The 26,828-nt window shown below is 39.6% G+C and overlaps 1 protein-coding gene across 1 annotated transcript in view; it reads left to right on the forward strand.

Annotated features, from left to right (window-relative positions):
* Positions 1-26,828, forward strand: part of CREBBP (CREB binding protein) — a 163,695-nt gene that overhangs the window by 127,579 nt on the left and 9,288 nt on the right. Inside the window, 12 exon segments of the mRNA XM_014545140.1 lie at positions 1,777-1,966; positions 6,129-6,247; positions 7,655-7,894; positions 8,856-8,944; positions 14,357-14,437; positions 16,350-16,406; positions 19,431-19,508; positions 19,832-19,899; positions 24,068-24,218; positions 24,599-24,745; positions 25,375-25,488; positions 26,586-26,751. Coding sequence (XP_014400626.1) covers positions 1,777-1,966; positions 6,129-6,247; positions 7,655-7,894; positions 8,856-8,944; positions 14,357-14,437; positions 16,350-16,406; positions 19,431-19,508; positions 19,832-19,899; positions 24,068-24,218; positions 24,599-24,745; positions 25,375-25,488; positions 26,586-26,751 — 1,500 coding nt within the window.

The following is a 26,828-nucleotide window of genomic DNA, read 5'->3' on the forward strand; positions in this document are numbered from 1 at the left end:
CAATGCCCCCCATTTTCCCCATGCCCCCCCCCCCGCCCCCCCGATGGTCAGTGCACATCATAGCTTGTTCAGTTCCACCATTTGGTCTATTTGTATATTAGTCTTTTATTATATAGGATAGTTGAGTTTTACTTATTTTACAATTTGGATGCCTTTTATTTCTTTGTCTTGTCTGATTGCTGTAGCTAGGACTTCCCACATAATTTTGAATAGAAGACATAGTAATGGGCATCCTTGTCTTGTTCCTGATCTTAGATAAAAATCCAGGACCAGATGGCATCTACCAAACATTCAAAGAAGAATTAAACCTATCCTTCTTAAACATTTTTTTTTTAATTGAAGAGGAAGGAACACTCCCAAACTCATTTTATGAAGCCAGCATTACCCTGATACCAAAAGCAGATAAAAAGACATTACATAAAAAGGAAATTACAGGCCAATATCCTTGAACATAGATGCAAAAATTCTCAACAAAATTTTAGCAAGCCTGATTCAACAATACATTAAAAGGACTATACACCATGATCAAGTGGGATTTATCCCAGGGATGGAAGGATGCTTCAACATTCGTTAATGTGATACATCACATTGACAAAATAAAGGATAAAAACCATATGATCATCTCAGTAGATTCAGAAAAGGCATTTGACAAAATTTAACATCCTTTTATGATATAAACTCTTCAATAAAGTAAATTTAGAAGGAATATCTCAACATTATAAAGACAGTATGTGACAAGCCCACAACTAATAAACTTAGTGGTAAAAAGGTTTGTATTTTAAATGTTTGAATCATTCAGCAACTTTTTCATTGCCATTCTTTATTCACATATAGTCCGCAGAGTTACATTCACAAGGGGTTTATTTGTTTACTAATTAAGCTGTGGCAGAAGTTGAAAACTAGCAGACTGTGAGCTGAATCCAATCTATATTAAGTGTTTTGTTTGGCTCACACAATATTTTTAAAAGTGTGAAATTATAAATTAAAGTAGATTTTTGGATTTTCTTGAAAATGATAAGCTCTGTCAGCATTGTTCTTGAAGTCCTCTCTGGCAGCAGTCTGGATGGGAGCACCAGCATGGCCTTTAGAGGGGACATGGGCGCTCCAGTTTGCCAGATCTCCACAACTTCCTGCTATCTCAACCTCATCTCCTTGTTGCATTCATTTACTTTACTTGCCTGGCCTTCTAAGCAATTTGGTGTTTTGTTTTATTTTTTTAATATATTTTTATTGATTTTAGAGAGGAAGGGAGAGGGGGAGAGAGAGAAACATCAGTGATGAGACAGAATCACTGATCACCTGCCTCCTGCACGTCCCCACTGGGGATCAAGCCTGCACCCCAGGCATGTGGCCTAACCAGGAACCAAACTGTGACCTCCTGGTTCACAGGTTGATACTCAACCACTGAGTCACGCTGGCTGGGCTTTTGAACTCTGCCCCAATTTTCCAAGGAATTTTTGTTCCAAACTAGAAAAATCTATATGTAAAACTACTGAGCGGGTGATGGTAGATATGTATATATGCAATATTTTAAGTACTGCAGCATATAAAATTTTAAAATTAGTACATAATTGTACTGGTACTATCTTACAGCAACTCAACTGACACCAAATGCTCTATTCCTTCTTGTGCAAGAGAAAGGAATGATAAATGCATCTGTGACTAGGAGAAGGTTTTAACAAACCCATAGATTTTTAAGAGCTTTCCAGTAACTCTGAGTTAGAATAAAGGTTTTTGATATCTATGTATCATTATTTATAATTTTGTTTTTTCAAGATGATGGAGGAAGATCTACAAGGATCTTCTCAAGTTAAAGAAGAATCAGACACAACAGAGCAGAAATCAGAACCAATGGAAGTGGATGAAAAGAAGCCGGAAGTAAAAGTAGAAGCTAAAGAGGAAGAAGAGAGCACGGCTAATGGTGCCGCTTCCCAGTCAGCATCTCCTTCGCAGCCACGGAAAAAAAGTAAGTTGTGTTTTCTTGAACTTATTGAACTGTGCTGCTTTGCCATTGTGTTGTGATTCTACATTATGGGTTAAAAGCTAAAGCAGAAATAGAATTTCATCTCCCCTTTTATCTGTTTTGCCTGCTATTCTCCAAGTTGAAGTAATGACATCAAGCTGGACTCCTCCCTAAGAATCCACAGGTTCATGGCATAATAAGAAACAAGCCTTGGCTCTAGGGGGCAGTTCAGGGGCGCACAGCTGTCTTCTGAGATGTCCTGGCTGTGGGACTGGAGTTCAAATTGCATCTGAGTCCTTGAGCAGGCCAAGGATCTTGGGCTTCACTCAGCAAGGCATGAACAACCACTGACGGATTCAAGCAGGAAAATGACAGAAAGCCATGGTATTGGGGAAAATATCACCATGGCAGCACACATGTAGGAACCTGTAGGTTTTTGCTGCTACAGATAAGTGCCCAAAGTAACAAGTGGGTGGAGTGGGACCCAGTGACCTAGTGCAGTAGGAGTGGGTGGGGGCAAATTAGTGAAGATACTTTGGGTTCTGAGCTGTGTCAGGTGAGCCAGCCTCACAATGGATGTGATTTTTATTTTATTTTTTTATGTGATTTTTAAAAATCACTTTGAGAGGTGTCTAAAAAGTAAAGAAGGTAGCAGGGTATCAGAAAATTGTCAGGTGACCCTTGGAAATGTGAGGACAGGGCTCAGAAGTTCAGGCCTGCAGGTGCTACATTTGAGAAAGATGGCAGAGAAATGTTAGCGTCTATTTATGTACAGTTTTGCTGCTAGAAGGGACCCTGGAGATTATGGAGTACAGCAGTTCTCAAATTTTTGGTCTTAGACATCTCTGTACTCTAAAAATTGAGGACCCCAATGAGTTTTTGTCTGTATGGATTATCTATTGCTATCTACTCTATTAGAAATTAACATTGTTGGCTCAGTTTGGAATTTTGAAAATATTTAGTTCATTTAAAAATAAATCTATTACATAACACCCATAAATAATACATTTTATGAAAAACAATTAATAATTAGTATAATGCCATTGTTTTTTACAATTTTTTTGGGCTCAAAGACAAAAGTGAACACAGCTGCATTCTCATGTCTGCCCCTGCTTGTACTTTGTTGTATTACATTGTTTGGTTGAAGTACATGAGGTCCCATTCCAGGTAAATAGTTGATAAAGGGAAGAATAACAGCCTTTTTAAAGAATTGTGATTTTCTTTTTTGATACTACTACAACACTCAACAAGTCAAAGTTTCTTAAAGATTAGTTGTAGTGTGAAATATGAATCCTTAGCACTGAATTTTTCAAACTCTGACATTAGAGTCCATTTGTCTGTTTTGTGCTTTGAATTGATCCTTTCCCCTTTCATGCTTTTCTTTATAACATGATCCTTTGGTCATCTAGAAATTTGGTTCACTGAATTATGCATATCTTCCTAATGTTAGCATACTTCACTGTACAATAATTTTTTAAATCACATTCATTAACATCACTATGAATCTCTTCAAAAAAGTTTTGTAAATTTCAAGCAGATATCAAGCTCATGTGGTAGATACAAATTTTTCAAAATTCTGATTTTTTATGAGAGTCCAGATTTTATCTTTGGCAAAAAATACAATCAGTTGTCCTTGAAATAACTCCCACTTTGTTCATTTTTGAGAAAATGTCTGCCACATACCCACTTCAGAATAACTGTAGCTTGTCTATCAATCATTCCAGTTTTATGTGTTTCATTAAAAAAAGAAGCAGTGACTTCAGCTCTCAACACTCGTACAAGTGCTTTCTCTCAAGACAAGCACTGCATGCAGTAGAAGTGCCTTATACCAACTTCCCGTTTGTTTTTTTTCATATAGGGTAAAAGATGTGTAGCCAAGGGTTGAGGTTTAAGGAAAGTAATAATTTTAACTGCTTCAGCAAGAATATTCTTAAGTGCAGCTGGCATTTTCCCGTGCGTGCACAGTGGCAGCAAAGATCATAGTGACTACTAAGTCAGGTTTGGTGAGGTTGCTGCCATGCTAGAAATTTTACTCCCTCCTGTTAGTGCCCCATCTGTGTGAAGATTAACACGACATAAAAGGCAAATAACAACTTAGTGTTACTATGAAAGTTGTTTTATATTACATAAATAAATTTGATTTCACAGACCCCCTAGAAAGGCCTAAAACAGTGCTGGAACTTTTTCTGCTCTCCATTACGATGTTCACCAGCCAAATGCAGCTCCTGAGTACTTAAGAAGTGACAAGTGTGACTAAAGAATTAAATTTTAAATTTTATTTAATATTAATTCATTTAGCTTTAAGTAGCCACATATGGCTGGCAGCTCCCATATTAGCACAGTTCTCTTCATGGTACCCATGGTCCATGCTTCGAGGATTACTGATGTGGTACACCCTGCTGATTGTATGGAAAAAGCACACCATACTCTAGTAGCAGAGAACTTATTTCAAATAAAGACACTAATTTGAAAATACTTTTCCTCTGCTTAAGTGTTAAACAAATGTGTGGTGAAGGCAGCTGTATACCAAAATCAGCTGTATGTAAGCCATGTCATTTTGTTACCTTTAGGGAGATGAGGTCTGGAGCAGGGTCAGCAAACTTTTCCTGTAAAGAGCCAGGCAATAAATATTTTAGGTTTTGTGTGTCATAAGGTCTCTGTTGCAACTACGCAGCTAGGTTGTAGGATACAAATGTTGTTTGATGAGACAACATCTCAGCAAATCAGCACACTTGTGTTCTAATAAATTTTTATTTTGGAGACTACAATTTGATGTTGTAAATTTTTACGTATCAGGAAATATTTTTCTTTTCCTTCCCCAACCATTAAAAACAAAAATTATTCTTAGCTCACAGGCCTTCAGATTTGGCCAGTGGGTCAGAGTTTGCTGACCTCTAGTCTAGTTTGCTGACCTCTAGTTTAGAAGAATGGGAAAAACCTCTTGATTAACTTAAGAACTACTTTCTTAGAAAGTTATTAAAAGAAAACAGAATAGAAGAAAGGAGTTCGCTGAGAGCAGGATGCCATGTTTCCATAGGAATGTTCGCTGGAGAGCACTGAGCTGGGATAATCCATATGCTCGCTGATCTCCAGCAGCTGTCCCAGGTCTAAAGCAGCCAGGTGTTCCTTTTCCACAGCAGGTCAGTCAGGACACATGGGCAGTCCCTTTCTCTGATGGCAATAAACTTCGGGAAACTTCTCAGAGCCATGATTTTCATCTCTCAGTATACTCGATGTATGCCACTTCCCAGCTAGGACTTTAAATGTTTATGGTATGTTAATCTGATTTTTAAATTATAGTTTACCACATGTCAGTTCTAGAAAGTCTTTTTAAAATATTAAAAAAACAACAACAACAAAGAGAAAATATATTATCACTTATAACCCAAGTCATCAGAACTCCTCTGACGTATTTGCCTCTTATTGGTCAGTTTTCTATGCATCGGATGTGTGTGAGCAAGGTGGGGTTGTAACACACTCACTGCTGCCTGACCTGCTGCTTGCTTTCAGAGGCTATTGTGCACATTTCTCCATGTCATTAGAACTCATTTGGGTTTCATGTGAATGTATCATCTTGAATGTATCTGGCAGCCACTGTTGGTCCTTGGATTGGGACAACAGAAAATATAGTAGGAAATGCAATAGCTGAGAGGTTGGAGAAATGGGCATTGGTAAATGTGGGAGGGAAGTATAGAATTTGGGGGGAAAATACTTATTTTTATAGCTCTGTTACTGTGTACATTTGTGAGGTTGTAATACAAAACCATTTGTCTCAGGTGGTCTGAGTTTACTTTTAGGCAGAAAAGTCCCTTCCACCATTTGATCAATGAAGCAGAATTGGGAGTGAGCTTCATTTTCTGTTCCAACAGTTTTAATGTTGAAATTTCTCACTGAAGAGCAAACTTAGTATGGTATTATGCCTCATGACATGTATGCAGTTTTTGGAAACCCCAATATTATTATTATTTCAGAAACCCTGGATTTGTAGCTTTAGAATTTAGAATTTCTGTGGACTCTGCTGAATGAGAACCCTAGTAAGCTTCAACTGGGAGGGAGATGACTCAGACCTTCTCAGAAACGGCCAGGCTTTCATTTGAAGTGTCATAAAGGAGGGGTTTGGGTGCCTTGTAAATAGTGTTATTTTTCTTATGCTTTCCAACTACAGTCTTTAAGCCGGAGGAATTGCGCCAGGCTCTTATGCCAACCCTAGAAGCGCTATATCGACAGGATCCAGAGTCCTTACCTTTTCGCCAGCCTGTAGATCCCCAGCTCCTTGGAATTCCTGTAAGTTCATATTGTAAAAATATATTATAATTTTACCAGTGTAACTCATGATTATCCATGTTTTATTTCTTAAAATTGGGTAAAATAACCTTGTTTTGTAGATTTTTCTCAAAATATTAAAAAAAGTTTGCTGCCAAAACAGTAATGCACCTTCTTACTAAAATGTGTTTCCCACCTGTTTTGTGAAACCACAGGGTCTATGGAAAGGTTAGGGTGTGTGAGAGGGGACTGTGCACTGGGAGCACCACCCACTTGCTCTGGTTCACAGCCTCTGGCGACTCACTTTATATTTGGGGTTTTATGTAAGACTTTGTCTAAAAAATGAACTTAAAGAATTGGTGAACATCCTATATAATAAAAGGCTAATGTGCAAACCAACCGAACAGTGGAACAACTGGTCGCTATGATGTGCACTGACCACCAGGGGGCAGACGCTTAATGCAGGAGTTGCCCCCTGGTGGTCAGTGCACTCCCACAGGAGGAGCACTGCTCAGCCAGAAGCCCTGAGCTCGGCCCATGGCGGGCAAGCACAGTGGCGGTGGCAGGAGCCTCTCCTGCCTCTGCAGCAGTGCTAAGGATGTCTGCTCCCTGGGCCTAAGCTGTCAATCAGACATCCCCTAGGGCTTCTGGACTGTGAGAGGGTGCAGGCCAGGCTTAGGGAACCACCCCCCAAGTGCATGAATTTTGTGCACCCGGCCTCTGGTCAATTATAAAACACATGGGCCTCTCACTTTGATATCCCATGGCAGAGGCCATGGTGACCCAACTGATTCTTTATATACATATACACATACACACACACACACACACACACACACACACACACACACGATTTTTTACAGAGAGGAAGGGAGAGAGATAGAGAGTTTGAAACATCAATGAGAGAGACATCGATCAGCTGCCTCCTGCACATCCCCTCCTGGGGTTGTGCCCGCAACCAAGGTACATGCCCTTGATCGGAATCGAACCTGGGACCCTTCAGTCCACAGGCCGACACTCTATCCATTGAGCCAGACTGGTTAGGGCCTGAGGACATGTTTTTATTGATTCTTGGGGAGAGAGAAACATTAATCAGTTGCCTCCCAGGGATCGAGCCCTTAACCTTTTAGTGTATGGGATGATGCTCCAGCCAACTGAGCCACCGGCCAGGGCTAAACAGCATCTTTTAGTAAACAGTTCTTTTAAAAATTTTTTTTTTAACTTTGCCTTTGAAGGAATTTGATCACATTTGAAAATGTTAATTTTAGATAGTAAAATCAGAGGAAGATCAGAGGTTATTTTATTTTCAGTTCTCATTTCTTCATGTTGGAAACAGAAGTTGTTCTGGTACTTTCTATTTTATTTTAAGATAAGGCTGGCATTTGGAATTTGGGTTATCTACTAGATTAAGACCATTTTGTCTTTAAGGATTACTTTGACATTGTGAAGAACCCCATGGACCTTTCCACCATCAAGCGAAAGTTAGACACAGGGCAGTACCAAGAACCCTGGCAGTACGTGGATGATGTCTGGCTGATGTTCAACAATGCCTGGCTCTACAATCGCAAGACGTCTCGGGTCTATAAGTTTTGCAGTAAACTGGCAGAGGTCTTTGAACAAGAAATTGACCCTGTTATGCAGTCCCTTGGATATTGTTGTGGACGCAAGGTACGGTTTAAACTGTTTCTGGCCAATGAACTTTCCCAGTTAGTCCAACAGTATAATGATATGGTAGACTCAACATTTTGGCCACACATGTGTGCTGGGAAGTTACCCACATGGAGTAAAACAATTGATTACTCAGAGCAATATAATGGATGATCAAAGCTAGAGGTGCTTTTGGGGGAAGGCCTTGGGTTAAGCATTTCTGGCTGCCCCTGTGTGCATTCACTATCAATAACAGATGTCTTCTTTTTTATTATTTATTAATTTTAGAGAGACAAAGGGAGAGAGAGGCATTGATTTGTTTTTCCAATGCACTCATTGATTGATTTTTTAAAAATACATTTTATTGATTTTTTTACAGAGAGGAAGGGAGAGAGATAGTTAGAAACATTGATGGGAGAGAAACATCGATCAGCTGCCTCCTGCACACTCCCTACTGGGTATGTGCCTGCAACCAAGGTACATGCCCTTGACCGGAATCGAACCTGGGACCCTTGAGTCCACAGACCAACGCTCTATCCACTGAGCCAAACCGGTTAGGGCGATTTATTTATATATATATATATATTGATTTCAGAGAGAAAGGGGAGGGGGGAGAGAGAAACATCAATGATGAGAGAGAATCATTGATTGGCTGCCTACTGCACGCCCCCTACTGGGGATCAAGCCAGCAACCCAGGCATGTGCCCTTGACTAGAATCGAACCTGGGACCTTTCAATCTGCAGGCTGATGCTGTATCCACTGAGCCAAACCAGCTAGGGCTATAATATATGTCTCTTAAACACTAATTATTTTGCATAGTATCAAAAAATATCTTTAAATAGCTGTGAAAATTGTTAGGAAACTATCCAGTGTACTAACAGAAGTAATTTACTAGTTGAATCTGACCCTCCATAGTTTACTAGAAATTTGCATGACAATAAATAGGTTATATTTTTAGTATTTTCTCCTTTGTTTTTGCAGTATGAGTTTTCCCCACAGACTTTGTGCTGCTATGGGAAGCAACTGTGTACAATTCCTCGAGATGCAGCCTACTACAGCTATCAGAATAGGTAAGCATTGAGCAGCTTCCTGATCTACAGAACAAAGGTCTTAGGGCAAGGCATGTTTGTCTGCTTATAGCTCAGATACATTATCTTTCCTGAAGTTCCAATGAAAGGGGCCACAATTTCAGTATTTCTTGGTCACTCAGATAGATTCACAATCTCTTAATTTTAAGGAATGCTTTTATAGTATAAAAACTTGATCTCACAGTTGCTTGCTGCACTACCTGGATCAGGTACATTCTTTCTTGAGTCATGGTCTAGATCAGTGATGGCAAACCTTTTGAGCTCGGCGTGTCAGCATTTTGAAAATCCCGAACTTAACTCTGGTGCCGTGTCACATATAGAAATTTTTTGATATTTGCAACCATAGTAAAACAAAGATTTATATTTCTGATATTTATTTTACATATTTAAATGCCATTTAACAAAGAAAAATCAACCAAAAAAATGAATTCGCCTGTCACCTCTGACACGCATGTCATAGGTTCGCCATCACTGGTCTAGATTCTACAAAGTAACCATATAAGAAAGAGTCTGGAGTTGAGGATAACTCAAAGATTGACCTGCCTTTTTCAAGATACTAATAAAGTTGAAACATTGTTTTTACTATTCCTGTGTAAATATTTGTCTAGATAATTTGGCCTGGACAGTCTGATGGAAAGACTTGCATTAGTGCTAATTGATTGGAAAAAATAAAACCATAGACTTTTTGTTTTTAATTAGTTGCACAATACAGAATGAGATTTAGTGTTTTTATTGAGTTCAAGAAAAACTTCCCTGTTATAAGATGGCCATTTCAGGTTTTGAAAATTAAGCTATTTGCATTCATTGTTTTAAGTGGCCTCATATTGCTATTGCATGAGGGCATTATGTCTTGAAGCACAGGTTGTAAATCTTGGTCAGATTTAGTTACATTACCTCCATTTTATGACTTGGCAACTAGATTCTTTATGTGACCACAAAGAAACGTCATGCCTAATCTTCATCTTTAGTTTCAAATATTAAATGTCAACATTAGGACTTGTGATGTCTTAATTATTTTGATCTTATTTGCTTAGTAATCACTTATGTTCTAATATTTTGAAGAAGATAAGTAGAGTGGTTTTTGTTATTTGTTTAGGGGTACATGCACAGACTTTGAATAATTTGGAATTTTGGGATTATTTTTCTTCCAATTTATGTTTTTAAATTATTTTAATTTTAAATATATATATAACCATATTCAATATTATTAATGACTTTCATCAGAATTCTACTTTAAAATACTTTTGACCTAAAAATGTTTCCAATAAAGGTTTCTAAGCCTTGCCTAGCTCACTTTTTGGAATTTAATTTCTGTCTTAGCTTGCCCTTCTATCAATAGAAGTATTTTAAGACAAAGTTTGAAATGATACATAGCCCTTTTTTAATGGAATCTCTCCCATACTGACAAGTGTTATGGAAGTTCTGGTCCATCCATTTACAATCTTAGCTTAGTAATCTTCAGCACATCCCATAATGTATATATATCAAGCTTAACCTTCTTGTTTGTGATATGGGCACAGTAACACCTTCCCTGACGGTCTCAGTTATCAGTCTCTAATGAAATAATGACTAGGAATTCACTTTGGAAATTGTTATATGCCAAGCAAAATAAAATCATGAAATTTTAAGAGAATAGGTTAAAATTAACTATATTCTGAAAAACACCCCTGCTGCTAGGTGCCAGTTTGGGTATAGAAGGAAGAAAAGACAACAGATTGCTTGCTACCATCTCTGAAGTTTTGGGACCTTTTCATTATTGGTTTCATTGTGCCTGAGTCCTTTGAAATCCTATCTTTGCTAATTTGCACAGATTTTGGCCATATTTAAGTTGAGAGCAAATAAGTTCATAATTTGATAGCATCAGGGTACACTGCTTACCCACTGAAGGAGGTTATTGATGGAGTGAGTGCAAACAGGACTGTTTTGAAAGTTTTGAAATGTCCAATTGTATTTCTATATAAGTGTAGGTATACTACTTCTCAGCTTAATCTCATAAGATGTTCTTTCTAGAATAATGACCTTGAAGAGGTTAACATGTAATTCTAAGAAAGCAGTGGCCTCATTCTGTGTTGGACATTTTAACTGCTTACATTTTTAGTCTCAACTTTGACTGTGAGCATTGTGCTGTTTTTATGAATTATTGTTTTGACACTTAAAAATTGTTTGGGCACTAAAACAATAGAAAATCCTAGAGACCATTTAAACAAGTGAAACTAATATATAAACTAGAGTGTGGTTACATTTCACCTGTTTCCATACTTTAAAAATTATAAAGAAGCTCATGTTGGGGAAACTGTTCTATAGATTTTCCAATTATTATCTATAGATAAGATAGATATTATCTATAGATATCCCAGTTATTTGTATATATTGATATGGTACTTAAAACAATCTGCATTTGAAAATTTACTCCATACATGTAATTATCCTTACAGATAAACTGTACAGTTACATTGTGCTAATGTTAGGTACCCAGATGTACATCATCATCAGATTATGTGAAGTATTTCTCCTTTATAATTCCATGTTCATCAAACTGCTTCCTTCACACAAGGCAGAATGTCAACTAGGCTGTTACAATGAAAAGTGAATTTCTGAATCGTTTTATATTTCCAGGGTGAATAAAGTTTGGACTAGATAAGATATTTTCACCCACTGATTGCCAGGTGGTTGCATCTGATTTGACTAGATGGGTGCCCATGCTCCCTTCTGTGGGCTGTGGGCATTTCTCAGAGGGTATTAGAGTGAGTCCCTGGGCCCCTCCATCTCTCCTCTAAAACCTCAACAGGTTTGATTCTCCGATATTCCTGTCATTGCTTTGGGACAGGCACTAGCGTGAGTTAATTTTGTCTCTCCCAGTTACTGATCCTTAAAATTTTTCAGGGATGGGAGTTAGTTACTCATAGAGCATAGGTGTCTGCAGCCACTTAGCCATCAGTGATTTGTCTGAGGCCAGTTTCCTTCGTTGGAAAATAATGGGTTTATGATTCTTGTTTCCTGAATGTTGCTGGACTTATGTCCTGCTTGAACAAAAGCTAAGAATTTGTCCAGGGTTTAAAATCATTATGCTCACATGTAATTATTGCGGCAATTTCATTTCAAAATGTGTTCAAAGTTACCTTCTCGCTAGTCCACAAGGGCTGTGTGTTAATCGTAAAATGAATTGGAACACTCAATTTGTAGTTTTATTTTCAAAAGGGAAATATTTTGCATGGAGGGGATATCTTTTTTGCCTATTGTAATGGTTGCCACTGAGTTGGTTTCTAGTTTCTGTACTTTCATTCTTTCCTGCCAAGTGATGATCATGTCCTCCTGCACATAAAAATTCTTTCACTACATGATTTCAAGGCTCCATAGGAATATTAACAAAATAGTGAGTAGCCAGAATATTGTTGAAGTTCATTCAGAAAAAAATATATATATATAATATCCAGGTATGGGCAAAAGTAGGTTAAATGACCAGCCATCGTTACCTAAAAAATAAATCATAGGTGAGGATATGAAATAATAATAAGACAAATAATACAATAATTAATAAATACATATACAATAATAAACATTGTGTTTTGTGTACTTACAACTGTAGACCTACTTTTGCCCACCCCTGTATATATTTTAAAACAGCAATGTTAATCTGTTTCTGGTCAGAGTTTTAATCTTGGCAGAATTCATTAATTGACTTAGTCCTAAATAAACAAGTCCCAGCAAGAAACTTTCATTAATCCAGTTGTTACCCACAGGGAATCTGTCATGTTCCTCATCAACATACTGAAAAATTGTGTAATCTTGGGGTGTGTGCATGCTCTCAAGTTTTATGCCTTTAATTTACTATATGTATTTAGCCAGTGAAACATAGCAGACAAAATGTCAATGTATTTAATTTAGGTTAGAATTAGAACTTGTGGAGGACCTATTTTAGTAATGAAGACAAACTGGCCAGGTGGTGTCTAACTCTCAGTTGTTTGTAGCTGTGTGTGTGTGCGCGCGTGCACGCGCGTGTGAAACTGCAAGCTGCTGCATCTCCTTCTGTACTCTTGGTTCAGTGTGGCACTCCAAGTCTCGTCATAGTGTCTTTAACACTAATCCTCTTGGCATCTTGTAGACATAGTTTTGAGCACTAAAACCGCATTTTATTGTGTTGCTGTTGCTACCCTATGCTCATCCTTTTTGCTTGTATAAGTCACATTCATTCAGCTTGTTGTTTTTTTTATTACGGTATTGTGTGCCCATCTTGTTTTATGCAGCATCAGCCTGCATTTTTGTTGATTTCTCATTCATGTCCTTTCCAAACATTTAATAGTTTTTATTTTAATTATTCTTATTTGATAGCTTGAGCTGAGCTCTGTATTATCTTACAAGAAATTGGGGTTATGGATAATTTCTCAAATGCAGATTGTGCTTTAAAGATTTACTCTCTAAATTTGCTTAACTTGGATTGTCACCAAGTCAGAGCAGTCAATCACTGAGTATCTCAGATTGATGAATGATTGGTCCCAGTACCAAAAAGTTTAAGTCAAAGCTTAGAATTGAATTTTAAAAGTCTTTAACATTGTTTGTGGATTTATATATATTGTATTATTTATACAATATATCACAGTTTTTTCTCTGTATATTCTTATTGATAAATGGCTGGAAAGTCTTTGACCCCTATTGCATTTCTGTTAAATGTTTGTCTAGAAAATGGATTTGGTTTCATTTGTATTATAACCCAATTAAGTGATTAACATGAGAAAAAAGACAGGAAAAAAATTAAAACCAGTTTTGAGTGCTGAACATTTTTATACCTTTAAAGATCTGGCTTAAAAACCAGAAATAAAATCTCTGAATTGCTGTCAAGCATAAATTTTCCATTTTGAAAAAAACAAAAAAGGCATTTTCAGTTTAAATTGCTTTTTCAAGGCCTTTTGTCAGACTGTTTTGTTCAAAGTAAATTTTTTCCATCTCAAACCCTGAAATTGTATTTGATTTTTCTCTAATACAAAATTCAAACTTCTAAATTTTAAGCTCCTTACAATTCTAGTATTAACAACTCCTTGCAAACATTTGCATCTTGGAGCTGAACCAAGCCCAGTCATTGTTAGTGATGATGGCCTGTGATGTGTGCAATGAGACCGAATGCTAATCAATGCTTTGCCTTGGCTTTCTGCTCTGTGTTGTCTTGGTGTTTGCGTCTTACCTCTATGTCTGTGCTATTTGTTCCCTTCCCTGTTCTCTAATCCTGCCCTTCCCAACCTGCCCCTGTTCCTCTCATTGTTCTCACTGACCCATCAATCAACCAACAACGCCCCCCCTTCGTCGTGGTGATCTGCCCTGCTCTGATTGGTGGCTTCGTTGCTTGGGTGGCTGTGTGTTATGATGGACCAGTTCACCCAAGTATGGCCTTCTTGCTGACAGGTATCATTTTTGTGAGAAGTGTTTCACAGAGATCCAGGGGGAGAATGTTACCCTTGGTGACGACCCTTCACAACCCCAGACGTAAGTACTATCCTGTCATTTTTCACGGGAGTGACTCTTAATTGTTTTTGTCTCTTGTCCATGAGTAAAAGGGAAGCACCACTGCTGTTTTGACTTGTGTGTAGTGTATTTTCTCATATTAATTATGCTCACATTCATACTTTAACATGTAGCTGTTTGAGCTGAACACCAGTGACACTTCCATGTTCTTCCCTCCATTCAGTACTGTGGTGTTCACAGCCACACCATGCAGTTCACAGGTCTCTCTCAACCTTGCTCCAGTTCTTCTTTTAAAACACTTGGCTTTTCCTAGTGGCTGTCACCCTCCATTTTTGGAAATTACAAATTTTCAATACACCTAAAGAAACCAAATAACCCTATCCACAGACTGGCAGTAGCAAAAAATGAGTTTCATGTACCTACTTTCATCCTTTAAGTTGTGAAGCTAATATAACACAGATAATGAGCTCCCAGAGTGTAAATGTCTCCTTCTTTGCTGGAGACTTGACTCTTGCTCACTAGGTCCAATTCAGACAGAACTGAGTTGGCCCTTTCATTCCTTCACTGAGTCCACCTTTTGGTCCCAATGCCTATTCTCTGTGGTCAGCTCATTTATATGCTTGAGAAACCTAAAAATCTGCCAGCCACCATGTCTGCCCAGGACTACCAGTGTTCTATGGTTCTCTCTTTTCTCTGGACTCTGCCATGATTCCAACCACGCTGGCTAGTCTTCAAGTGTGATGTCCCCCCCACAGGCAACGGCTTCACACTAACGCAGTTTCCAGCAGTGTAGGACACTTACCCTGCAACTCAAGGCTACTTTATTCAAATGCAAAATAAACCATGGCCACTTATAAATCAAAATGACAGATATTCTACCTATTCAATTTATTTTTCTGTCCCTTGTCATCTTAATCTTTTGGTCCTATTACATGATTAATAATTGGATTGTATAAATATGTGAATCAGAAGTCATTCACATATATACACTTATTGTAACAAAAGGACAGTAGAAACCATATACTCAGCCCTTTACAAGTAAAATATCCCCACGTAGATGCTGACTTTCTGTCATTGAGGGAATATTATAATTAAAAGAATTGGTTATGTCCTGGCCAGGTGGCTCAGTTTGTTGGAGCATTGTCCTGTTCACCAAAAAGGTTACAGGTTTGATTCCCGGTCAGGGCACGTAGGGGAGGCAACATATAGATGTTTCTCTCTCATATCGATGTTTCTCTTTCTCTCTCTCTCTCTCTCTCTCTCTCTCTCTCTCTCTCCTTCTCCCCCTCCCTCTTCTCTAAAAATCAGTTTAAAACAAGAATTGGTTACACCAATATCAGTTAAATTTAGTAGCCAGTCACTATATAGATTTGATGGAAAATTAAAAAGTTTGAAACAAAATTTTGCCATGATATTTTGACTAGTCTTAGTTAAATCTTGTAATTAGTGCTGATGCTAGTTAGGAGGAAATGTTCTGAGAAAAACAGAGAAAATTAAATGGTGGTGCTTTCTGTAGAATTGAGGTTTTTTTTGTTTTTGTTGTTTTTTTTTTAAATATATTCTATTGATTTTTTTACAGAGAGGAAGGGAGAGAGATAGAGAGTCAGAAACATCAATGAGAGAGAAACATCGATCAGTTGCCTCCTGCACACCCCCCACTGGGGATGTGCCCGCAACCAAGGTACATGCCCTTGACCGGAATCGAACCTGGGACCTTTCAGTCCGCAGGCCGACGCTCTGTCCACTGAGCCAAACCGGTTAGGGCTGTAGAATTGAGTTTTATATGTTCATGCCATCATTGCATCTACTTGAGATTTTAGCTATTATTTTCCGTTTGAAGAACTAGTTGCAAAATAATATTCCAGAAACTATAGTTTATACTCAACAGATCAATTAAGTTAATTAACTTCTGTTTTCATTTTTTTTAAACAAGGACAATTTCAAAGGATCAGTTTGAAAAGAAGAAAAATGATACCTTAGATCCTGAACCGTGAGTATATAGCTCTTTCTTTCTTTTAGATTTTAGTTTCAGGTCAAGAACAGTTCCTCCTTATGATTGAGTTGTGGGAGAAGACATTGGAAATGCATTGCTCTGGGTGGAATTTTTTTTTTAAATTTCTTTATTGGTTAAGGTATTACATATGTGCCCTTATCTGGGTGGAATTTTATTGTGTGAAGTTATTTCATATATGAATCCTTCTTTAACTCACACTAAATATGTATGTCTCTGTAACATGCTCTTTAGGTACTGAATTTTAACAAATTCCAAATTTCAAAATCCAAATTTATGTGGATGTTTGTTCTATTAGAACCTCTCTAATAAGTTGGTCATTGGTGTTTTTAAGAAGCCATTTAGTGTGAATCTTTAGAAAACAAAGGTAGGACTATTTGGTAGAGTAGTGCTAGTATCATTTAAAGGGAAATTTTAGAAAGAAAACCTCTTAGAAACCACTTTCTAAAAATAATAAATGGGAAGCCTGGTGTATATTCTTGCCACTGTCTTTGGTATGGTATATTTTCAAAGGCCATTGTCAAATATTTGACTTTCCTCCAGTGCTCAGTAAGAATGCTGTGTTTGCAAAATTTGCTCTGTGATGGCCCCTAAAGAGGCTTCAGAACTCCTTCAGTGTGACGACCCCTTCAGGTCCCCAAAGCCGAGTCCTAAGACCACCCCAGCGTGTGGAGAGGCCCATTGTGTTCTACCGCTGTGCCGAATGCACTTTCAGAGCTGCTTAGAGAGCACAGGCTCCAGCGCCGTTCAGTGTTTGGTAAATGTGGCTGTAGTGCATCCAGAACTGAGAAGCAGGTCCTCCCCTCTCTTGGCTCAAACCCCTAGCTTTAGTGAGGCCTATTGCTGCAGTGGAAGAGACGGACTTTCCACCCAGACCTCATATTGAAACCTAACTTTACGTTGAGAGCTTACTCAATCTCTCCTACTAGTAGTGCCCAGGCTGGGTACACGTTGAATACAAGAACTCCAGCCTGCGCATAGTGCCTGGTGCATGAGGAAGTGCCTCCCCAGATCATTAATGACCAGTCGATTATTTGTCTTAATTGTCCAGCTCCCTGTTCACATTATGCCCTCCCCTTCAGTTTTTTAGTTTCACTATGATTTATATTCATTTTTTTTTATTTGTTTTTTTATTGTTTTGTTTTTTTTCTTCTTAATTCACTTTTCATTTTTAACTTCAAAATACATTACATTGGAATAGTTATTACTAGGCGGGGGCTCTGTCCGTCAGTACAAGAGACAGGTGGATCATAGCACAGATAGCAGGAGGTAGTAAGGTGGTCCAAAGGTGAGAGGCCCTGTTCCTGGGCATGATGGCATTCCAGCGAAGGTGACACTCATCTGGAATCAGGTGTTGAGAAATGGGAAGAATATTCTATACACAAAGGAGTAAAAGAACATAGGATGTTCAGCAACAACATAGGTAAGCTCAAGTGGTTGGTAGGTAGAGCATGTGGATGGAGCCCCGTGAGATGTGAAGGAGAGGCACTAGGTGCAGGGCCCCTTACACAGTTCTTTGTCCTGTAGGTTTCCTCCTGGATGTGCTAAGGAGGTGTGGAGGGACATCATTGGCTTCTGTTACAGAAAGATCATGCTGGATTTGTGAGATAGATTCAGTGGAGAGGAAGACTTTTGCTCCCTAGTAGGGGAACTAGTTAGGAGACTCAGAGGAGCAGCTTAGGCAGGAGTTGGAAGGCCGACCTGAACAGCCTTCTGGTGGAAGAGACCACACTGCAGGGTGAGGAAAGGTCCAGTCTAAGTGGTGGCTTAGGTAACTGCATGAATAAAAATGTAGGAAGGGGAGTAAACCAGTTGGTTAATAATAGTTAGAAGGGGAGAGAGATTGAAATTCAAAATTGATAAAATGGGGTCTAGAACAAATATCCTATTTTTTTTTACATTCCTCTTCCCTGACATAGGAGGGGGAAGGGTTGAGAATAGGGTGTCTTTGGAGCAGGCACAGAAACTGAGGGAGTTGTTACCTGCTGACCTTTTAAATTCTTAACCCAGGGATGAGCTCAACTGCTGAAATTTCAGCGAAGGAACTTGTTGACCGTGATGCGGCACTTGAGGAGGGAGTGAAGGTTCAGAACAACACCAGATAGAATGGGGGGAGCAACACAGCATGGGATTGCCATTGAATGGTGCTGCGGTTTTGCGCAGTTTTGCATTTGTCTTTTCCTCCAGTAGAGCAGGAACGAGAAGCTGGGTAAGGCTTGATTTGTGGTTGAAGCCTTGCTCAGCAAGGACAGTGGGAAGATCAGGGACTTGATCATGTATCAGGTCATAGGGCTCAGCATCAGACTGATTGGAAGAGCCTGAACCCACTTTCTTGCCATTTAAGACTTCCACCAGCTGTAAGTTGTGATGATGCTAAGGGGGTGGCTAAAATATAGGTTTTGACCTTCAAGTATGTTGCAGTTAAGATTTCCAGGTGAGCTTGGGCGGGGTCTGCAGTAGAGGGCAGGTGGCTCAGTGCGTCCCCTTGCTCTCCAGTGTTTACTTGAATAAGGACTGTCATTTACTAGTCAGTTTGGAACTTCCCACCTTTGTGACTATCTCAGAACAGACACTTCCTGTGCCTGGGCCTAAGAATAAATGTTTATAATATTGAAAGTATTGTTCTCTATTACTTAAGTCAGTTTAGGCATGTGCACTTACCTAGAGCAAGTGTTGGTCTTCAAAATGTATAGTACTGTCAGAAATACTGGCCCATAAAATGTGCCTTTATCATAGCACTTTTTAAAAGTAAAGGTTCATTCCTAGTTGCAAAGGAGATTGGGAGAAGAGAGGAATGAGGCATTTGTACAAAGAAGGGTTCGAACTTTTCCCACAGAAAATATACTGGTGCATTTTTAAAATATGGCTGAATCAATCAACAGATGTATTAGTACTAGATGCTCAAAGTAATCAAGAGGACAAGAGAACATAGTACACAAGCTCCTAAAGACCTCTCTATTTTGTGGTTCCCTGTGTATTCATTGTGCTTTCTTTGTCTTCCAGTTTTGTTGATTGCAAGGAGTGTGGCCGGAAAATGCATCAAATTTGTGTTTTACACTATGATATCATTTGGCCGTCAGGGTGAGTAATTTCCTGTGATCTTGGGAAAAGGAAAGCAGTTTTGCACAGAGTGGAGGGGAGGGTCCCTGATGCTGCTGCTGCTGTATTTCATTCATTGTTGTCAGCAAGAATTCAGCAATTACGATAGATGGCAGTTGATTCTAAGTTTTAAGTCTTAAGTGTTTGCCTGCTTTAGGAATTATAGAATCAAAGCAGTCTGCCTCTTCACTTCTGTATAATGATTCGATTTAAACAGCCAACAACGTATTTTAATGCTGCATTTCACTAGTTTGGCAACATACACTGTTTTGTATAATCTAATCACACCCATTATGTTTTTGCAGATTTGTATGTGACAACTGCTTGAAGAAAACTGGCAGAACTCGAAAAGAAAACAAATTCAGTGCTAAGAGTAAGTTTTGGAAAGATTTCTTTTTCCTGATCTGTACATTGTAAAAACTTGTATAATTACCCCAGTTTTTCTTTGGTTCCTCTTAACACGTGGCTTTGTAGATGACCTGTCCAACATTTTTTTATCTGTGAGTTTGTTTTCTAATACTTTTTATTTTTCTTATCTTCCCCTTAAAGAACCATTTGACCTGATCATATCAAAGTCAGCTTTTTGCTCAATCCATGTTTTAGATGCAAGTTTAGAAAGCTTAGCTACATTGTAAACTTTGTGAATTCTAAAGAGAAAATTTGTCAGCAGATCCTTCTTAAGTTGCTTAAAAATAAGACCTCCCCCAAAACACACACACATACACAGTTCTGTCTGAGCCACACACTCAACCTTGGGCCCAAGTATGGGCAGTCACTTGCCCATCACTAGGTGTGGACCGTGCTGTTGTGAGGAGTGACCCTCTCAAGTTCCCTGGGAATCGGCCGTCATCCACCCAAGACTGGTAGGCACCTGGTCTGCACAGACTTGGGAATGTTGCTGCATTTAGAGTGGCTGCTGGTATCTCTTTATGATATCAGTCTGTTGCTACTAAAAGTAACTTTTCATAGATCTGATTTTTTTTATAGATATCATTCTTTTCAAAAGTGTACAATACGTAACCTTTGTCCACTTGATTCTCAAGTACTGAGGACACCTTCCACAGCATGGCATTCCCAGGCTGTCCTTTTGCTGAGTTAATAGAGAACCTGAATAGGAAAGCCACCTACAGTGGAGCCTTGAAGTGCACCTTCCCAGTACTCCCTGCAGCAGGATAGGTGACTAGCACACAGCTCAGAGTGTCTCCAACAAGAGCCAGGTCATCTGAGGTGCTGGGAATAGAAGAGAGATGGGATGGAGGGAGAGGTCACATGCTGGGGGAAGGAGGGGATGTGAAGCAGACAAAAAGGAAGTCATTCCATAGGCTTCCAAGTCGTCAATTCAAGTTCAAACTCTGTAGTTAATAAAATCCATAGTTATCTTATAACTTAAACTCACTTTTATAAAATGTTTTGAGATACTTAGAAACTCACTGGCTACTGTAATTTTTTTTAATTTTTATTGTTGAAAGTATTACATATGTCCTCTTTTTTCTCCCATTGACCTCTTATTGGCTACTGTAATATTTATCTTTAGATTAGGATTTCTCCGCTGAGCCGCTATTGACATTCAGGACCAGATCATTGTTATGATGGCTGTCCTGTGCTTTGTAGGATTTTAGCAGCATCCCTGGCTGCAGCCTACTAAATATCAATAACCCTCATCCTCATGAGTGGTGAACATCAGAAATGTCTCCAGACCTTGCCAGATGTGCCTTGGGGGAAAGTAGTTGCCTCTACCTTAGAGGGTCCATTCTGAGTGAAATCACTAAAGCAGTCAGCAACTTAGAAACACTTGCTTAGGCCAGAGCTTCAGTGACCAAACTAAACTGCCAAGAGAGCTAGACCTCACTAGAAGAGCAACTTCAGCTGGAAGGCACAAGGGTGAGGTGTACGGGGTCACAGCTCACCCCATGTCCAGAGAATGGGAGAGAAAGACATGTGGACCTTAGGTAGATGAGCTTTAGTGTTTAAGATATAGAACATTTGCTTACAGAAAAGGATCTTAGAAGTCTAGTGTCACCCTTGTGTTCCGAGTTTTTGTAGATCAAAAAGGAAAGTTTGCCTCGTTCATATTTGCACTGAGTGAATATTAAAAATGTCTTTCAACTGGTAGTCAGTGAATGATAGTCACAATTGACCATCCATCCAGAGCCACCTCCCTACCTTATACCACACACACGATTCCATTTCAGATGGTTAAAGGAGAAAAGGAAACAACTGCAAGTGAACTCAAGGTCACAGTAAGAGTATTTTTACTGTGTTGGGCTATAAAAAACCTTCCTAAAAAATAAACCCAGAGTGAGAAAGCAATAAGCTCTGAAGGATTTGATCACATAAAGAGAAAAGCACCCCCCCCCCCCCAAGAATGGGAGAAAGGCCTACTGCATAAACACTGGAAGACCTGAAATACACCTCCATGTGTGCATCACATGGATGAGAATCACCCTGCTTTCACTCTGGTGATTTGAAGAAAAAAGTAAAGACCTAATTTTAAAGGTCCTTTGGTTTGCTATTTGAAAATCATAGTGTGTGGGTCGTATTTTCAGAAGGTAAGGGGATTCCCTCACTATAGTGGCCCTTCTTAGTTGTGTCCTCCCTTCTGGATTGGAAACGCTTCATGAGGGAACAAAACGTACTCAGCAGCGGCATGGAGGGGCAATGGGAGAACATGGGCAAGAATGTGAGCCTTTTCTTCAGGGGCTTCACGAAGAACAGACAAGATGGCCTGTGCCGTACAGCTAATGCTGCATTTCTCAGGATAGCTGTCTCAGGTGTGGGGTGTGCTGCATTGTGAGGGGTCCAGAGTGTGACCACACAGTTGTGTACAGGGTACATCTTCATCAGCATGTGCAATAGATCACAGATGCACTCCCCTGCATTTCTATAGCTTTTCAAGTTTTTATTTTCCTGTGTGTTTTTTATTTTATTGCCATTGTGTTTTTCTTTTTAAATCATTTTTCTTGAGGCATAACTTATATATCAAAAGAACTCCACCATTGGTATTTTATCACAGAAAAATGGGATTAAGAAAGTTAGTCTAAATTTTCCATATATTTCTTGACCTCAGTAAGGAATCTTCTAAAATCCCAAATACCTTTTTAAAAACATTTCTTATTGTTGTAAATATTTTTGAAATCAATAAGTATAAAGTAGAAAACTTTAAAATCCCATTATATATAAATAATTATTGTGAACCTTGTACAGCTCTTGCTGCTAGTCTTATTTTTTCTCACGTGCAAGGAGTTTTTTATGCTATGACTGATGTGTTGCCTTTGGGTAGCTTGCTGTATATGCCCTGTCACAGTGGTCATGCTTGGGTGGTCCCTTGAAGAGAGGATTGTGGAGGGGAAGAGGAACCTACCCAGGAACGGAGCTGGGGTAGGCCTGGATATGAGACAGTGTCCGTGCACTTGCCATAATAGGAACACTCACAGAGCTTAGTTGGCCATGGCATGTACTGTGCACTCTGTCTTAACTCTGCAGTGAGGACTCTCCTCAAAGCTGGGCAGGAAGGGGAGAGTGGGTCAAGGAACACATGCGCAGCAGTCCTGACCTCCTCCAGGGAAAGCAGTGGCAGGCTCCCTGCTTCTGTAGAGTTCTAGCCTTGGGGCTCAGCTGTGACTCTGAGCAGCTACGTGGGAGCACCCAGGGCCAGATCTCCGCCTCACCAGGCCCAGGGGGAGGGAGCAGAAGGCTGGTGGGCACAGCATGGTCCTCCTTATGCCTGCTCCCCCACTTTACTCCATAGCCCATCTTCTTTCAGATTCAGGTCCACCTTCATGGCTCCTCTGCCCTTATGGTTCAAAAAAGATGAAAATATCAGGGCACTTGATGGCAATTTTGAAGATGTAGAGTGCCTGAGATTCTAGAGTACCCCTTTCCCTCATAAAATGCTTACTTCATAGGATAAACTAGGTCCCTTCTGGTTTTAGAGAATGTTAATTCTTTCTTTTTTTTTAATCCTCATCCAAGGATATGTTTTTATTAATTTTGAGAGAGACAGAAAGACATCAGTGGGAGAGAGAAAAATTGATCGTTTGCCTCTCCTACACACCCCAACCGGGCATCGAACCCGCAAAGTTTTGGTATATGGGACGACACCCCAACCAACTAAGCCAGCTGGCCAGGGCAGAACAGTTAATTCTTTTAAAATATGTCAGATTCCCATAGCCGGTTTGGCTTGGTGGATAGAGCGTCGGCCTGCGGACCAAAGGGTCCTGGGTTCAATTCTGGTCAATGGCACATACATTGGTTGCAGGCTCCTCCCGGGCCCTAGTCGGGGGGTGTGCAGGATATAACCAATCAATGTGTCCCTCTCTCATTGATGTTTCTCTCTCCCACTCTCTCTAGAAAAAAGATCAAGAGAAAAATATCCTTGGGTGAGGATTAACCAAAAAAACAACACACACACACACACACACACAAAACACAAATAAAATATGTCAGATTACCCTGAAAGGAAAAGGAGGAATCTGTGGTCTCGGTTGCCTTCTCCATAGTCCTTCCAAAGCTCTCTCACCTGCTCCTTCTAAACTTTCCAGGACTGCAAACCACGCGATTGGGAAACCACTTGGAAGACCGAGTCAACAAGTTTTTGCGGCGACAGAATCATCCTGAAGCCGGGGAGGTCTTTGTTCGAGTGGTGGCCAGCTCAGATAAGACTGTGGAGGTCAAGCCTGGGATGAAGTCACGGTTTGTGTGCAGACATTGTGCTATTTTCTAAAACAGCACTGTTCTAGTGCTTACCCCACCTGGTTAACAAAAGCCCCACTTTCTGATAGGCTTTTTGCATAACTTAAAAGATTTTCAGTGGTTAGTGTGTTGCAAGCCCTTCTTTCTATCCCAAATTCATTAGAGAAGGTAAAATTCCCAATCAAGTGAAACAGTGTCACAAAGAATGGGATCAAAGCTCCAAGCTGCTCACACTAGTGGTAAGAGCTCTGGGCTGGTAGTCAGAAGTGACAGGCCTTTATCTCCTCTACCCTGAGCGGGTTTAGAGCAGCAGATCTAGGTTATAAAGCACCTTATGAACAATGATGCATGCAAACATCAGATTCTGACTTTTATTTCAGGTTTGTGGACTCTGGGGAAATGTCTGAATCTTTCCCGTATCGAACCAAAGCTCTCTTTGCTTTTGAGGAAATTGATGGAGTGGATGTATGCTTCTTTGGAATGCATGTCCAAGAATATGGCTCTGATTGCCCCCCTCCAAACACAAGGTAGTCCTCTATCTCCTTTCAAGGGGTGTCATGCTGTCTTATAATGAGGTTCTATGTGTCTTATAGAACCTGTGTGCTTTAGAGCCGGGTTAAAATTAAATAATCCACTATTGATTAACCAAATTACATTTATGTTTCCTCTAAGCCAGTGGGGAGTGAAGGGTTTCTATGACTATTTCAAGCCTGTTTTGTGTTTTGAGTACTCATGGGTCCTGGTCCTGGTCTTGCTGTTGTCCCTGTCTTACCTGGGGCAGGTAGAGCCACAGAGAATGGGGTGGGGACCACTCCATGAGCCTGGACATTCTCTGATGCACCTAAAAAAAAAAAATGAAGTACTTCTATGAAGAGTTCTTTCGTGTTCATTCTAGAATCTGGGTGAGAGGGAATTTAAAAATGTCTTTTCGTAGTTTGCCCTGATCTATCCATGGTTCTCTGTGGTAAGTGATGAGATGCCATTGCTTCTCCCTTTGGTGATGAAATTGGATTCCATTTTATTGATTGGCAGCGGCAGTTGGCAATGGGAGTTTTCTTATGTTTTTATATCTTTTTGTGGTCAGTGTAAATGCTGTTGAATAAAATTTATTTCAGGATGCCCTGAGCTGTTGATTAATTCTCTCTCCCACCCCCAGGCGTGTGTACATATCTTATCTGGACAGTATTCATTTCTTCCGACCCCGATGCCTGCGGACAGCTGTTTACCATGAGATCCTTATTGGATATTTAGAATATGTGAAGAAATTGGGGTGAGTTTCGTTCAGATTATCCAGAACTAATTAAAGCTCCATTTTTAATTTTCACTATATATTTATTTTGTGAAATAATGAGAATGTTTAAGTTTGATGTGTTTTTATTTTAACGTCCTTAGCTGGATTCTGAAGCCTCCAGAGCTTCTCTCATGTTCTTGGGGCTTCTCAGGACAATGCATGCACTTTTTCTGCCTTCTGCATTCTTTTCATTATTTTTCCATTCTGGTGTCTTTTTTTAAAAAAAATTTATTGAAGCATATGTTATATATTATAAAATTCGCCTATTTCAGGTGTACACTTCACTGACTTTTAGTAACTTTATGGAGTGGTGTAGCCATCACCCTTAATCATTCTCAGAACATTGTCATCTCCCAGTAAGATCCCTGTGCCCATTTGCTCTTAATCCTTGTCCCACCCCTACCCCCAGTGACCACTAATCTGCTTTCTGTCCCCATAAATTTGCTTTTTCTCAATGTTTTGTAGGAATGGGAACCTACAAGATGTGGTCTCTTGCCTCTGAATTCTTTATATCTGTTGTCATGTTCTAGATCTGTCATATTCCTTTCCCAAATTTGAAAAAGTTGGAGATCTTTGATTGAGGTGTCTTAAACAGAATGAGTAAGATTTATTTTAACTTTAACCCTTAGAAATATCCAACTGCCTTTCCTATGTGCAGAAGAAAGTAGGTGAAATTCAGTGTGTCCATGGGTAAAAGCCATTTGATAAACCTAATGAGTCTCTGTCTTCCCAGGCTTTCTCCTGTGCTCACAGGTTCCCTTACAGCCTAGGCCCCTGCCCGACCTGCACAACCTGAGAAGGAAGCATCTTAGGGCTGAATTCCAGGCGTGCATTTGCACACTAGAGATGTTTGGCCTTACCCACGCATCCCCAACTCCCATCACACTGGTTTGGAATCTCTCTAAATGTCTTATCCATTCTGCCACAAGCATTGTGGCCATTTCTTTGCTTTCCTTTTTCTTTATATATAGTTATTTCTGTCCTTGCTTTGGTCCCTCTTCCTCAACTGTTACTCCTTGAAAGCAGGGATAGTTTTGCTCAGCACTTTATCTGAATTATGTGTGTGTATCCTGCAGGTATGTGACAGGACATATCTGGGCCTGTCCCCCAAGTGAAGGAGATGACTACATCTTCCATTGCCACCCCCCTGATCAAAAAATCCCAAAACCGAAGCGCCTACAGGAGTGGTACAAAAAGATGCTGGACAAGGCTTTTGCAGAGCGGATCATCCATGACTACAAGGTACCTGGTGCTTACTGAAGGAGGGCATGCAGTGGCTTTGTTATACCTTCAGGTGTCTTTCTCTCACACTCACATGT

This window comes from Myotis brandtii, unplaced genomic scaffold, assembly GCF_000412655.1.
Source record: "Myotis brandtii unplaced genomic scaffold, ASM41265v1 scaffold397, whole genome shotgun sequence".
Lineage (NCBI taxonomy): Eukaryota > Metazoa > Chordata > Mammalia > Chiroptera > Vespertilionidae > Myotis > Myotis brandtii.